General features: G+C 51.4%; 5 protein-coding genes across 5 annotated transcripts; 3 read left to right on the forward strand and 2 right to left on the reverse strand.

Annotated features, from left to right (window-relative positions):
* Positions 1-1603: 1603 nt before the first annotated feature.
* On the reverse strand, positions 1604-3030 carry PFICI_04793 (uncharacterized protein; the record flags this gene model as incomplete). Its single annotated transcript, XM_007833374.1, has 4 exons — positions 1604-2007; positions 2067-2517; positions 2585-2819; positions 3002-3030. The coding sequence occupies 4 exons, from the start codon at positions 3028-3030 to the stop codon at positions 1604-1606; spliced, it is 1119 nt and encodes a 372-aa protein (XP_007831565.1).
* Positions 3031-5568: 2538 nt separating this feature from the next.
* Positions 5569-6642, forward strand: PFICI_04794 (uncharacterized protein; the record flags this gene model as incomplete). Its single annotated transcript, XM_007833375.1, has 1 exon — positions 5569-6642. The coding sequence occupies one exon, from the start codon at positions 5569-5571 to the stop codon at positions 6640-6642; it is 1074 nt and encodes a 357-aa protein (XP_007831566.1).
* Positions 6643-7045: 403 nt separating this feature from the next.
* PFICI_04795 (uncharacterized protein) lies at positions 7046-8416 on the forward strand (the record flags this gene model as incomplete). The annotated part of the gene is made up of 1 exon (XM_007833376.1): positions 7046-8416. The coding sequence occupies one exon, from the start codon at positions 7046-7048 to the stop codon at positions 8414-8416; it is 1371 nt and encodes a 456-aa protein (XP_007831567.1).
* Positions 8417-9070: 654 nt separating this feature from the next.
* On the reverse strand, positions 9071-11449 carry PFICI_04796 (ATP-dependent RNA helicase dbp-4; the record flags this gene model as incomplete). Its single annotated transcript, XM_007833377.1, has 1 exon — positions 9071-11449. One exon carries the CDS (start codon positions 11447-11449, stop codon positions 9071-9073), a length of 2379 nt encoding a protein of 792 aa, XP_007831568.1.
* Positions 11450-12097: 648 nt separating this feature from the next.
* PFICI_04797 (uncharacterized protein) lies at positions 12098-13160 on the forward strand (the record flags this gene model as incomplete). Its single annotated transcript, XM_007833378.1, has 3 exons — positions 12098-12300; positions 12416-12857; positions 12978-13160. 3 exons carry the CDS (start codon positions 12098-12100, stop codon positions 13158-13160), a joined length of 828 nt encoding a protein of 275 aa, XP_007831569.1.
* Between the last annotated feature and the right edge of the window lie 908 nt (positions 13161-14068).

Here is a 14068-nt window from a genome sequence, read left to right on the forward strand (position 1 = left end):
ATGGAGAGGCGTGGTTCAGTGATCACCATTCGCCATCCCTGACATGACCAGGAACAAGGGCAAAATGAGAGTAGAAAGATGTCGACTTCCGCGGGGGATTAGATTAGCGATGTACGTCAGGTATATAAATGGCCCGAAAGTGAAGGGACAAATGGGTTGCTTCACAGCCTCATGTAAATCAACCTTGGCCTGTGCCTACCCGTTGATAGTGCGTTTGTGGGGGGTACGAGGGTGTGCTGTGGCCCGCTGGGGTCGTCTCAATGAAGGACCAATGCAATGAATGAATCGACAGCCAAGCGAGAGAGTCGTCGGAATAGATACCACGATGCCGGACTTCGCCAAGGGCATGGAAAATGACCAGAAGAAATATCTTGGCCTTCTTGAATTACGGGATCGTACAGATTTGATGAGATGAGACGAAATAAAAGAACCCATGAGCATCTTTAAAACATGAAACGAGGAATTGGCCTGTCAGCGTGCCATGAGACAAGAGCTTCGAGCTCGAGCCACTGAACCCACCGGGGCAGTCTGCCGAGTCGCTGTAGGGGGTTTTCCAGGTATGGAAGTCCAAGACAGGCACCACTACCAGGGCGAAGCAGGCGAGCAAGCAACCTTGGAGCAAGTCAAAAGCAGGGGGCCGGACAAGCTGTGCAACAACAGTGCTTTGCTGGCCAACAAAAAGGGCCCAAGCTGCCGCCCACAAGGTACTCCCAGCAAGCTCAATTCTGGCAGAAGCTTGGAAGATTCCCAGCGCGGGCAACCGTTGGCTGCTCAATCAACGATCATACCCTATGTTGAGCAAAGCTCCTGGCTCCAGTCAATCCAATAGGTAGATTGTAGGATTCGATCGCCCTCGGGTGCACAGCCTCCCTCTGCAAGCGCAGCTAGGTCGCAGGCACCAGAGTTTTGACTCTACTGAGAAAAGGACCCCGCCACATTCTCGCCCACACTACCTACCTACACTACATGATAGGACAGTGTGTAGTCTATAGGTGGGAGTCGCGGGGCGCTTTCTGTCATGCAAAGCCAAAATATGCACTGAACACGCGGCCTGCTTGGCCAACTCTGGTTTCTGCTGCATCGCTGATTATTACCGAGCACTTGAGCAATCTGAATATTTGCCGATCGTGACGTGATCATCTTTATGAAGACAGGCACCAAACCATGATCTTTGGCTATCCCCATTTGCGGACCTTACGGAGCTTCTTTTAGCGTCAAACAAGTAAATCTTTCTCCACTCGTGGTCTGTTTAAAGATGCCCAGGCGGTTGACCAGCGGGTCCAGATCGTGCAGGTGAGCTCAGACGAACAATGCGGTAGCAGCTCATCATACAAACACTATACGAAGCTCATGTCGCCCTGATCATGGCGCTCAACCTGTCATTGTGACTCAGCCTCAAGGACACGAATGCTAGCTTTAAGATGCAGATGCCAAGGCGGGATAATAGGTCCTGCCGGCTCAATCGTGGCCGGGGGAATAATAAACGAATTTTTTGTCTATAAGGCTTTATACTAATAAAGGGTTCCGCAGGTTTCGTCCTGTTCCGGCCCTGTCTATCATCAAGAAGTTTCCAAACGTTTCATTACAGAGAGCCATACCCAATTCACGAGGTCTTGGCCTTGACGGCAGCCAGCAACTCCGGCGGGGGCTCCTGTCGGTAGCCCTTGGGGTTGTTGGACACCCAGCGCCAGAGATCCTCACAGGCATCTTCCATGGTCAGCTCAGTCTTCCAGTTGAGCTCCTGGTTGGCGCGTGTCGGGTTGGCTGTGAGGTCCAGAACATCACCCTGTCTGCGCGGCACAACATCGTACGGCAGGTCGCGGCCGACGACCTTGCTGAAGGCCTTGATCATCTCGAAAACGGTGCTGCCACGTCCCGAACCCAGGTTCCACGCCTTGATACCGGGCTTCTTCTCGCGCAGGTAGTTGAGGGCAACCAAGTGGCCACGTGCAAGATCGACAACGTGGATATAGTCACGAATGGCGGTTCCATCCTTGGAGGCGTAGTCTGAGGGACCAATAGTTAGCTGGTGATTCATATCATGCGCAAATCAGAGTCTTCCTTACCATCGCCAAAGACCAGGAGCTTGGGTCGGTCGCCAGTGGCAACCTTGCCCAAGAGAGGCAGCAGGTTGTAGGGCACGCCCTGAGGGTCCTCTCCCATGATACCGGAGGGGTGAGCACCAGCAGGGTTGAAGTATCGGAGGTTGGCACCGTTCCATTGCTCAAAAGGCTTGCCAGCCTTCTGGGCGTTCTGTCTCTGAGCGTTGATGAAGTCTTCAATGATGTTCTCAACGAAGCTCTTTGTACGGCCGTAGGTGTTGGTAGGGCCAATCGGGCAGTGCTCGGGAATGGGAATCATGTTCTCGAAGCGGGTGGCATCACCGTAGACGGTCGCGGACGAGGAGAAGACGATGTTTGTGACATCGTGCTTCTGCATGGAGCGCAGGAGAGTAACGGTACCGCTGACGTTGACGCGGTAGTACTCGAGAGGAATCTCTCCAGACTCACCAACAGCCTAACACTGCTTGTTAGCGTAGCTCTCGGCGATCTGAGCGAAAGCCTGAAATGATGTAAAGGCTTACCTTGAGGGCAGCAAAGTGGATGACGCTGTCAATCTCGGGGTGTTGCGCAAAGACCTTGTCGAGCTCCTCCTCGCTGGTGATATCGGCCTTGTGAAACTTGGGTCGCTTGCCGCAAATGAGCTCGATGCGGTCAAGGGCGACCTCGGACGAGTTGTAGAGACTGTCTACAATGATGACCTCGTACCCATTTTGCAAGAGGGCAAGAGATGTGAAGGAGCCAATGTAGCCGGTACCACTGCAGCAAGTTAGTGTCAGAACATTGACCACGATTTTTATCTGCGTAAAGCCGGCTGCTATGCTCTGCTGCCACTGTTTCCAAAGCTCATGATGGATTGGCGGGGTTGAAACTTGGGCGCGCACAGCAAGCACCCCGCCCCAAAACTAGGGTCTCAAGAGGTGTCTTTAACATTGACTTACCCGGTGATCAGAACGGTTCCAACGGTCATGTTGGCGAATTGGTATCAATATTTGGAGGTCAAGAGTCTTCAAAAGGTCTTGCTCAGGATTGGGTGAGGGAAGGAAGAAGGAAAGAAAGGAAGAAATTGCGAACAGAGCTGGAGGAGTAAATGAGCCGTTGTTTGTAACAGGCGATCAGTCGTCACCTTGGTCATTTAAATGAGATTTCCCGTCGAGAACAAGCAAGTCCCAATGTCCAGGTTCGCATCCCACTCACGAATCAAGCGTGGTGGGGCTCCAAGCTCCCCAGCAGCGCATTGGCGCGCCACCACCACGCCTTCGTAACCTTGTAGGCTGGTACGTAGCTGAGCATCAGCGCCCATCCCTGTGGGTCAAGTCTCGCTAGGGGGTCTGGTCGCCGGCCGCCCGCATGAGAAATGCCCGCCACAGGCCTGGCGACTCGCGAGCCACCCAAAACCAATCGCCATCAACATGAACCAACCTCGAATGTAGGTATGTTGAGAGCTTGCTCTGCTATTGCTGGACCCTCACCGCCTGTTATAATGTCATGATGCTATACTTGTTGCCATTATATGCACAGAGGTTGGTGCAGTAGGCGGCAGATACCTAAGGTGGCCTGCATCGTTGGCTGATGCTCTCAGTACGGCGGGGGATATACTCCCTACATTATTGTACTACGCAAATTATCTTCCTCTACTTCTCGGCAGGGTCTAGGCCAAGAGCTACGGTAGGTATTGGCAAAATCGGTACGCCGAGCGGGAACTCAGCTGAATACTTGTCTAGTAACGGACCGGCTATTATATACTATCTATATATAGGGTGGGTTAGGAAAAACAGTCCGCTCGACTTTTTCTTCACAGCTGAGAGGCTTATTGGAGCAGTCTGGCTGGCCACTCTGTTCGGATACGAAGTGCTGGTGCTAGGTAATTAGCGCAGAAAAAGAGAGAGAGAGAGAGAGAGAGAGAGAAGTTACGAGAAGCACAACATGGAAGCAATTTCGTGAGGCATTATCTACCTAGGTACTAATGCATGCGGCAACGTTTCATCCTGCAGCACGAAGTATCGAAAATACCATGAGCTTGTGGGTTTTACTTTTCGCCTCGTGTTTGCGGCAACTTGTACATTGCGCGGTGGCCGGTGTTGCGACAGCATGTATTACGAGGTAGGGTTTGTTCTGCATTGATATTTACCCTCCAAGATGAAGCAACAATACACATCTACATGTTCCGTACATATCTTGGTAGATTCTTTTGGAATCGCATGTGGACCCTTCTTTTAGATGCCATGCCTATATTGACCTAGCATGCTTGTCATGTTTGTAGCTGCTTTATTATATGATCGTCGACAGACCGACCCCCCAATCAGTATATCGTGCATATCCTCATCTATAACACTCCACCTGCAACGATTAAAAGGTTTTAATGGGAAGCATGTCAAGGTACCTGAGTACACACCCGCAATTGCAGTACAGTTCTGTCTGTTGCTCGTCAAGACTCAACGGTAATGAAAGCATGGATGCCATTGCCATTGATGATCCGGCAAAGTTGCTGATTAACTGGCTGAAATGCAGCCATGATTGTGAGGACTTGAGCTTGTAATGATCTCAGTAGCTGCTAAATGATGATTCCGTCAAGAATTGGCCATTCAGCAAGCACGCATCTCACTGAAAATGTCAATAGAGGAAACGCAGGCGAAAGTCATCAAATTGGTGTCCGTGGAAGCAAATCACGTGATACAGCCGCCTTGGGCTGAATGTCTTGGGTAGGACGTTGCTAGCGCTGTCTCTCCCACACCTGTATCAATTCCCCGACGCGACGCGTTGAACTGCACAAAGCCTGGCACATTCCTAGAGTACGGAGACAATGACACGGAACTCTGCAAACTACGAAATCAGAAAAGGCTAGATTAAACCAGTCAAGTGTCTCAACTCTTTCTTCAACAGCCTGCGCTCTCGTCCACGTTCTTTGCCCTTCGTTGCGACTACCCAAATGCGGTTGCGACAAGTTTGTCATTAAACAACCACAAGACAAGATCCATGTCACATGCCCGGCTGCGGAAGGCCTGTAGTTAATCTCAAAATCTCAGCCTCATTGGGGCTTGCAACGCCTACAGCATAAATCCACACCCGTCTGCCGCCCGGTACATACACCGCCGAGTCCGGCTGACATTCAAGACCGTCGCCTTTCATCGGTCTTTGTCCAACTGTTCGTCAAGCCGCTGCTTGCAGGAGGTGCGGACAATGGAAGTGCATCTCTTCGGTTGAAGTCCACCTGTTTCGGCCTCGGTGTACAACAAAATCATTCATCTATCAAGCTACCACCACTCATACAATCCTCACCAATTCTTTATCTTTTCTTCCCCCTTTTTTTCCCACTTCATTTCAGGAGTGCCAGAGTGTTTGCCTCTGGATTTCAGTGGAGGCCATTCATATTCATTGACTCGGCAATACAATATTTTCTTACGTGAGCATTCAGTCTCTTGATCCTCTATAAGGGACTTCTCCGGGACTCGCGACTGACCTGGACAAACAGCGCTCCTGGTGCATTTTCGTCGTAAACTTGGCCAAGATGGTTGGAGGCACGCCGCGGCGCTCGGCGAGGATAAGTCACCTAGATGGTGGCATCTCCCTGCCTGGTGCTCATAACGACTTCTATGGCCAGAACAGCTTGCTTGGTCCGACTAGAGGAGGTTCCAAGGGACCGATCAGTGAAGATGAGAACGATCGCAGAAACAATGAGCTTTATAATGAAATGTTCAGCCTGAGCCGCGGAATCGGTCAAAACAAGCTCCCCCAGCAAGACACGAGCCCGTTGGATACCGCCATGGCAAACATTCGCAACTCCTCCAGAAGGAATAAAGGATCCCGAGAGACTTCCCTAAGCGATGAAGCTACACCGTCCGATGATGATATCTTTATCCCTCCAGTCAACCAACGGGATCCTGTGTCATCATATCGGCCATTTTCACAGGAAGATCCTTGGAAGTTGCGGAATGAAGTTGGTAATCGCAATCTCTACACCGCCGGCGTACAGAACCCCCACCAGACTCCTTACAACAGGAAAAATCACCCATCGGAGCCAAACTCGCTTGCATCAAAATGGGGCATGGCCGGCGGTCGACCGACCCCGGCTCCCTTGTCAACTAGAAGCTTCGTCCATGAAGACCATCTCTTTAATGCGGCCAATATACAATCCCCTTCAATAAGACCACCGCCCGCGGGCCGTCAGCAGTCTTCCAAGAACCAGGGCACTACTGAGACTTCTCCGCCTCCTCCGCCTCCTCCAGCTCCTCCAGCTCCTCCAGCTCAACCAATTCCTCCAGCTCCTCCAGCTCAACCAGTTGCTCCAGCTCCTCCAGTTCAACCAGTTCCTCCAGTTCAAAATCCTCCGCCTCCTCCTCCTCCAGTTCCCCCAGTTCAAAATCCTCCGCCGCCGCCTCCTGTTGTAGACCCAGCCCGTGTTCAAGCCCTGCGGGATCGGCTGGGAAAGAATCCTGAGCGCGAGCACAGTGCACCGAAACCTTGGGTCACGAGGGACGACTTATCCGATGCGCAGAAAGATCACGTTGAACGCTTCAGAAGCCGGGTTCGTCTAACCGAGGGACCCGTCGTACCTTCCCCTCCTTGGAAAAAAGCCTCCTAAACCAACATATCCACCCATCCCGAAAACAACCAAGACTGCCAAACCTACAGCTTCGTCTGCCACGTCTACTAGTCATCTGCTGTCTCCGCATTTTTCTCTTGCCTGGCCTTCTTGGGGGACGAAATTTGTGGATCAAGTTCAGAATTTTGGGGGCTGGACATATAACCAGATTCAGTGGACATATAACCAGATTCGGCGATATCTCTTGCCTTTGTTAATGCTCCTTCTGGCTTTGTTGCTCTTCCGGGGTTATCAATATCTTCCATCACTTCCCCAGCGCGACTCTTTCCCTTCTACAAGTGGACCCTCGCTACCGAGCGTCTCACTACCAAGTCTCTCACTACCAAGCCTCTCGCTGCCGAGCTTCTCTTTGCCGAGCTGGAGAGGAAGCGGGCAGAGCGAAATGAAAGAAGTCTTCCACCGACTTGAATCAATCGATCTAGACATTAACAAAATCCACTCGACCTTGGACGCACTCAAGTCGGGAGTCCGGCCGGATGAGGATGGTAGACAAGTCTTTTGGGTAAACAAGGACAAAAATGGTTTACTGGTCATTCCTCAAGACTACTACCAGGCCATAAAGCAGCAAATACTCAAAGACAAAGACCTACTGAAAGGAGTCACACGCGAAACCTGGTCTCCTCTCATCAACCGTCTTGTGGCCGCTGGATATCTCAATGACTTGCCACGAGGCAATCACTTAACTCACGAGGATCTCAGCGACGCTGATATCAATAGCGCTTGGAACTTATGGCTTCGGCAAAATGATGCCGCGATAGTCAAAGCCTTGGGAGGTCCACTCGAAAAAAGCATTGCAAACCTGTCCGAAAAGGAGCTCAAAGTCCTCCTAGCAAAACACAACGTTGGCGACAACGATGGAAAATTGGTGACCCGCGAGGAATTCGAAGAGCTCTACCAAAACGAGATCAAGGCCGGTTATAGTGACAAACTCCGGGAGCTTGTTGGCCAAGTCAATGAATTCAAGGACAGTCTTACAGAGCTGAAAGCCCATCCACCACAGGGACTATCTGCGGATGCCATCGATAAAGTTGTTGATGCCGCCGTGAGAAAGTACACTGATGCACTCAAGATCGAAGCTGCTGCCAAGTCGGGTAGCTCTGCCGCTCTCTCACACCTTCGTAGTCAAGTCAACTACTTTTCTGCCGGCTCCGGCGCCATCATCTACAGTGGTCTCACTTCCCCCATTTGGAAGTCACCCAAGCCAGCCTACAAAAGCAAGCAATTTTGGGATGTGTCTGGGTATCAACCTCTTCCTCCCTCGGTTGCTCTCCAACCCTGGGAAGAGGAAGGAGACTGCTTCTGTGCTGGCCCACGCCGCAACGGCCAGGGTGTTGGTACTGCGAACATCAGCATCTCGATCAGTCGAGATATCGTGCCTCGGTTTCTCGTTGTGGAGCACATCCTGCCGGGCGCCACACTGGACCCAGGTGCACGTCCCAGGGATATGGAAATATGGGCTCAATATGAGGATTATGATCTCCGCAAGACTGTCGGTGCATGGTCTCAGAGCCGGTGGCCCGAGACTTATTCAGAGCAAACGCTACCTGAGACCTTTGTCAAGATTGCCGGCTTTACCTACGAAGAACAGAAAATGGGTGATGGATCTCAAATCCATACACTGGTATCAGAACTGAGTGACATGGACGCTGCGGCGAATACCTACGTCATCAGAGCACTGAACAATTACGGCGCCGATCATACCTGCTTCTACCGTCTGAGGCTTTACGGCGATGAGCGACCGCGACCTGAGTGATTTCGAAGACACTCTCTTATAGCAGCAAGTGAGAGAACTCAGGAAGCTGTCGAACCAGACATAGACAGAGGCGAAGACACTGAGAATGGCGTAAACGGAATGACGAGCTCTCTTGATCATTCAACTACCATATTGCTTTCATGATTTTTCTTCTCTTCATCGGCATCAAGACCATAATAGTCATTTGGCGTCAAAGGGCAAAGCAAAGACGCTTTCATCAAAGGTTGCCTAATTGGCAGGAAGCAAAAGGAGTTTGGCGAGTTGATGATACCACAAACCGTTTCTTGCGCGTACATAGTCCCTTTTCATCAGCATATCGAATTGATTACAAATGTTCTCTCTTTTGCTGGAATGTGCGTCATGCTGTTGTAATTCCGAGCTGATCCGGCTGGCTGGTGGATTTTATCCTCCTATTTGACATGACACTTGATTGCACTGCATTGCGCATAGATCTTGGCATCTAGGCCAGGAAGGTCGCATGTCAGTCAACAGCCTCTGAGGTAGACTTGACAGCCCGCAGATTTGCATGGGGAAATAAAATTGTTAGTAAGCCTAAGGTCATGAGGTTGGTTTTGCAAAAAATCAATTTGTCCTTTTCGTAGCTGTCTATTACAATGAATCCTGGGTATAAATGTACAGCTCTCTTCTTCTTTTTTAATCCAGCAGACCCTGCGCCAATGCCTCGTAGTCCTCCAGAGTATTTGGTGCATCCGTGACCTCGATGACCTTGCCCTTGCCCTTCTTGTTGCTCTTCTCGGCCTCGTCGTCCGAGTCGTCTTGGAACCACTTCTTGGCCTTCTTCTTTGGTCGCTCGTCCTCGCCGTCGCTTCCGCCGGCGTCTTCGCGAATGGGCAGCGACCGCAAAAAGTCCATGGCCTGTTCTGCGTCCTCGGACGTGCCCAGGGCAGGCTGATCCTTGCCCGGCATGTCCTGGCCAGAGTTCTCCAGTCTTTCCCTCTCCTTGCGCTTGATCTTCTTTTCTTGCCGCTTCTCCTTGGCGAGCTGTTTGTCGTCCACGTCGGCCTCGCGTACACGGTCGGTCTCGGCATCCACAAACGCCCTCCGCTGCGCCTCGGCCGAGCCCTCCCGCTTGAAGTCGTCCTCGCCCTGGAGCTCGTATAACTGGTGGGCCTCGCCGTCGTCGTCGAACACAACCCTCGTACCTTTGCCCTTGTACTTGAGCATCTGCTTCTTGGACGTGATGAGCTTTTCCCTGCGCTTCGAGTCGATGACCAGCTCCTGGCCACCGTACACGGGGACCACCTTGCCTCGCACGTCTTCGTCCTTGGCTGCCGAGTCGAGGTCGTCATCCTTGAGTACCCGCTTGACGCCAAAGAAGTCGTCGTCCTCCTCCACGTCGTTGCGGAGTTTCGAGTAGTGCTCGGACAGCACGTCTTGATTCTTGCGTTCAAACATCTTGTCGTATTTCGTGCGCACCTCGTCCTTCTTCTTGGATTTGGCAATCTTCTCGCCGTCAGAGTCGTATTCGGAACCGCTCGAGAGCTCGGCCCGTGACCTGTTCTTGAGCTTCTTGACATCTTCGGGCTTCTGATACTTGACCCGTGGCATCTCGGGCAGACCCAAGCTTGCCGAATATCCCTCCAGGTCCAATGCCCTAAGGTCGAAAATGTCCTTGTCCTTTTGTAGTCCGACCGAGCGTGTATAACTGATGAATGCTTTTTGTCCCAAGTATTTCAAGTCTGGGTTGTGGAAGCACATGTCTTGTATGCTGTTGGTGATCTGTTTCTTCTTCTTATCGCGGACATTGACCTTTTGAACTGTAACCTTCTTTTGCTCGAGCCTCTTCAACATGCCTTCCTCCTCGCTGGGGTCAAGGAATAGAATGGCCTTGCCGTCTCTTTCATATCGTGCGGTTCGACCTACTCTGTGAATATAGGTATCGGCATCCTCGGGGGCGTCCATCTGCACGACCCAGTCGACAGAGGGAAAGTCGACTCCACGGGCGACAACGTCCGTAGCCAGTAAACAAGAATATTGAGCTGATGTAAAACGCCTCGTGATTTCCATGCGCGCAACTTGCTTCTGGCGACCGTGCAGGTGGAGCAGGGGAATACCCGGCTGTAAATGTCTGAACGACTCGTAGACAAATCGTACTTGCTTTCCTGACGACATGAACACGATGATCTTGCTCTTGAGATTCGATTTGATAAATGAATACAGTGTATCCAGCTTTTCGGGTAGAGGTGTGATGAGATAATGTTGTGACAGTGTGCTCGGGGTCGCGGAGGTTGATGCTTCGTGGACAGAGATGTATTCGGGGTCCTTGAGCGACAGTCTAGCCAAGTCAGAGACCTTTCTGCTCTGCGTTGCGCTGAACAAGACTGTCTGCCTCGACTTTGGGAGATGCTCTACAAGGGCGTCGACGGCGCTCTGGAATCCCATATCCATGATTCGGTCGGCTTCGTCCAGAACAAGTATTTGTAAGTTGTCAACATTAAAGCCAGCGGTCTGATCCAGGTGCTGGAGCATACGGCCCGGTGTGCACACCAAGATGTTCATGCGGCCCAATCGGTCCGCCTCTTCGCGCAAGCTCTTTCCTCCTATCACCAGACCGGCCGAGAATGTGTGGTGTCGACCAATCTTGCGCAGCACCTCGAAACTTTGTACTGCCAACTCTCGGGTCGGCGAGATGACGAGGGCACCCAGCCCGTCATGCTCAGTCCATTGTGCGCGGAAGAGGGCCTCTAGCACTGGCACCATGAATGCCAAAGTCTTGCCGGATCCTGTCTTTGCGGCGCCGAGAATGTCACGACCCTTGAGAGCTGGTCCGATGGCCTTGGCCTGGATATCGGTGAGGGTCTGAAAGTGCGATGCATCGAGACCGGAGCGAGTAGGTGATGAGAGCGGTAGGTCGGTGAATTTGGTGATCTCTGTCGCCTTTGGGTCGAACTCGTCAACTGCCTTCTTCAGTTGTTGCAGATCGTCCTGGTTGCGCTTCCGTTTAAGAGACTTGTCTTCGGTCTTGACCTTCCTTTTGCCATTCGGCGCATGACCCGAGGTTCTAGCAGGCATCGTGAGCGACGTGTAGCAATTGGCAATGCTGCTGTTGACTACGACCAGCGACGACTACATAAGCTTTCGCAAGCGCCTCTGCTGCTATTACATTACTCTTCTGGATTTTTTTTCGGTTCGCGGGGCCGATTTGAAAAATTCTGCCGCCCAAAAAGTCAGGTCCCTGGTCAGTTGTTGTCTCACCGCCTGCGCTATAGTGATTAAGTGGTACCCACCCGAGGCGCGAACAGCACCAGCCTTAGTCGTGCCGAGGAGCGGCGGCGAGGGGCGTCAGGGGGGTTGATCTGGGCGGCACCCGGCGGGATTGGGGGGGACAATCGACCCCTCTAATAGGCATCTGCGACCTGAAAGATAGAGTGAGTCGGCCGGTACACTTGCCATTTAGTATGATCTGTCAATGCCTGCAGGGTTCATTCTAGAAAGCCGAGAGCCACCCTAACTAAACCTCGAGTGCGAATGCAGCATCCGTCGTTATACAAGAATAAGACCACTGCCGCCAGTTCCTCCGTCTTACCTAATTTCTTCTCACTTTCTTTGCCTTTTGAAATCTGCCCTTCTGATCAGACAGCGACGCAAACAGACATTTGGGATCACTTCGTCACGGTAGACCCGACCGTCACAATACCTACCGGCAACAACCCCGCCGTCATGTCGACCAACGGCGCGGGGCAGCACGATGCGGAATGGAAGCCTAGGGATATGGAGGGCGAGATGCGCACGCTTTGTACGGCGCTCAAGTACAAGGTCGACAAGCTCCTGGAGACAGAGACAAGCGACAAAGTTCTCCTCGATGTGCAGAAACAGGTCCGGGTGGCCAAGGGAGTCATTGATGATGCGCTCAAGCGGTACCGGTACGTTTTACTTTGATCTTTTTTTTTTGCTCTCTCTCTTTCACCTGCTTTTTGCGGCTGTCGTAAGCACACTTGCTTGTAAATGGGTCTTGGCTGACATGTTACTCAATTACAGACCCGACGAGCTGGCGCTCTCATACAATGGTGGCAAGGACTGTCTCGTTCTCTTGATCTTGATCCTTGCCTCGTTACCCGATCACTTCCCGCCGCCTTCCAAGCCTGCGCCGCCGCTATCTTCGTGCGGCATCGCTTCCCTCCCAGTGCTCCTACAGGCTATTTACATAAGACCCAAGAGCCCGTTTGCTGAAGTGGACGAATTCGTGGCACAAACATCAAAAGAGTACCACCTTGATCTTGCGACAAGCGACAAACCCATGAAGCAAGCCCTGGCCGACTACCTACAAGAGATGTTCGAGGTGAAGGCCGTCTTTGTTGGCACGCGGAGGACTGATCCACACGGCGCCGACCTCATCCATTTCCAAGAGACAGATGGTGATTGGCCGAGGTTCATGAGAATACACCCCGTCATTGATTGGCATTATAGGGAGGTCTGGGGGGTAAGTCTTTCTACTGAATTGCCATGGTCGTCTCTGAACCTCTGGACCATTGTTCTCAAAAGGTCGAGGCATGCAATACTTACGAGATTATAATTACTGACTCATCATCTCTGTTCTCAGTTTATCCGTGCACTCGACATCCCATATTGCCCGTTGTACGACAAGGGCTACACTTCCCTGGGCGGCACTGACGATACCCACCCGAACCCAGTACTCAAGTCAGGTAATGAGGAGAAAAGTGATCATTTTAGACCAGCGTATGAGTTAATAGAGGACCACGAGGAGAGGCTAGGCAGGAACTGACACGACTTTATGGGTGATGAACGGCCAGATTATTCTTGAAAATAGGATCATGTTCTAGATGACGTTATTGAGCGTGGCGAATCTAGAAACTGCGGCTTCTGTAATATAGAGAATGGAGCCTACTCATATAGACACTGTTTGCTCACTTACTTGTGATGCCAGCCTGACTCTTGTTTCACGGATGCACATGTGATTCCACCCGTCGTTTTACTTTTTTAAATGGCTAGAGCTAGTACCGGCCGGATAGCTTGTCAATGAAAGCGGCACCGATTAGATCTCACGTACCGCTGACAGACTTTGGTTTACGGGACACCGGAAGTCAAGTTTGAATTATGAATTCCAATGTACTGTCGAATGAGGCAAGTATTATCAACAGAGTACTAGTCGGGTATTATAGTTGAGCCAGAAGAAGACTTGGCGCGCTCCGAGACATGGCCCACTTGGAGAACCGTCATTAAAGAAAAGACTTTCAAGTGGAAGAACGTGCCACAGCTGTTGGCAACACATGGATCTAAACAATCTGAAAACAATATGAACAAATCTGATCGTTATACAACAAGATTTTAGACGGTGATTCATTTGAACTGCGAAATGCAATGCCAATATCGTAAAAGACGGTGGCAACATAGTCTACACTTGAGATTGTAGAGTCATGGTATCGGGTTTTCCGAATGTCCACAGTATTGCCATGATGCGGATTCTACAAACCAGAGCAATGAGTCGATGGTATATGGTCATGATCAAACCCAAATTGAGTTTTTGATTTACCTGAGAAAAGGTTGACCAGGTTACCGTACGGCACAGTCAGAGTGGTTCATTCCCTTGGAAGGCACGGACTGCCCGAAAAAGGAAGCACGACGCGCTTGTTAGTAGGTAGCAATCGCGTCTCGAGCTGCTGCTGCCTATTT

Source organism: Pestalotiopsis fici, assembly GCF_000516985.1.
Source record: "Pestalotiopsis fici W106-1 unplaced genomic scaffold PFICI_Scf_3, whole genome shotgun sequence".
NCBI classification, from domain to species: Eukaryota; Fungi; Ascomycota; class Sordariomycetes; order Amphisphaeriales; family Sporocadaceae; genus Pestalotiopsis; species Pestalotiopsis fici.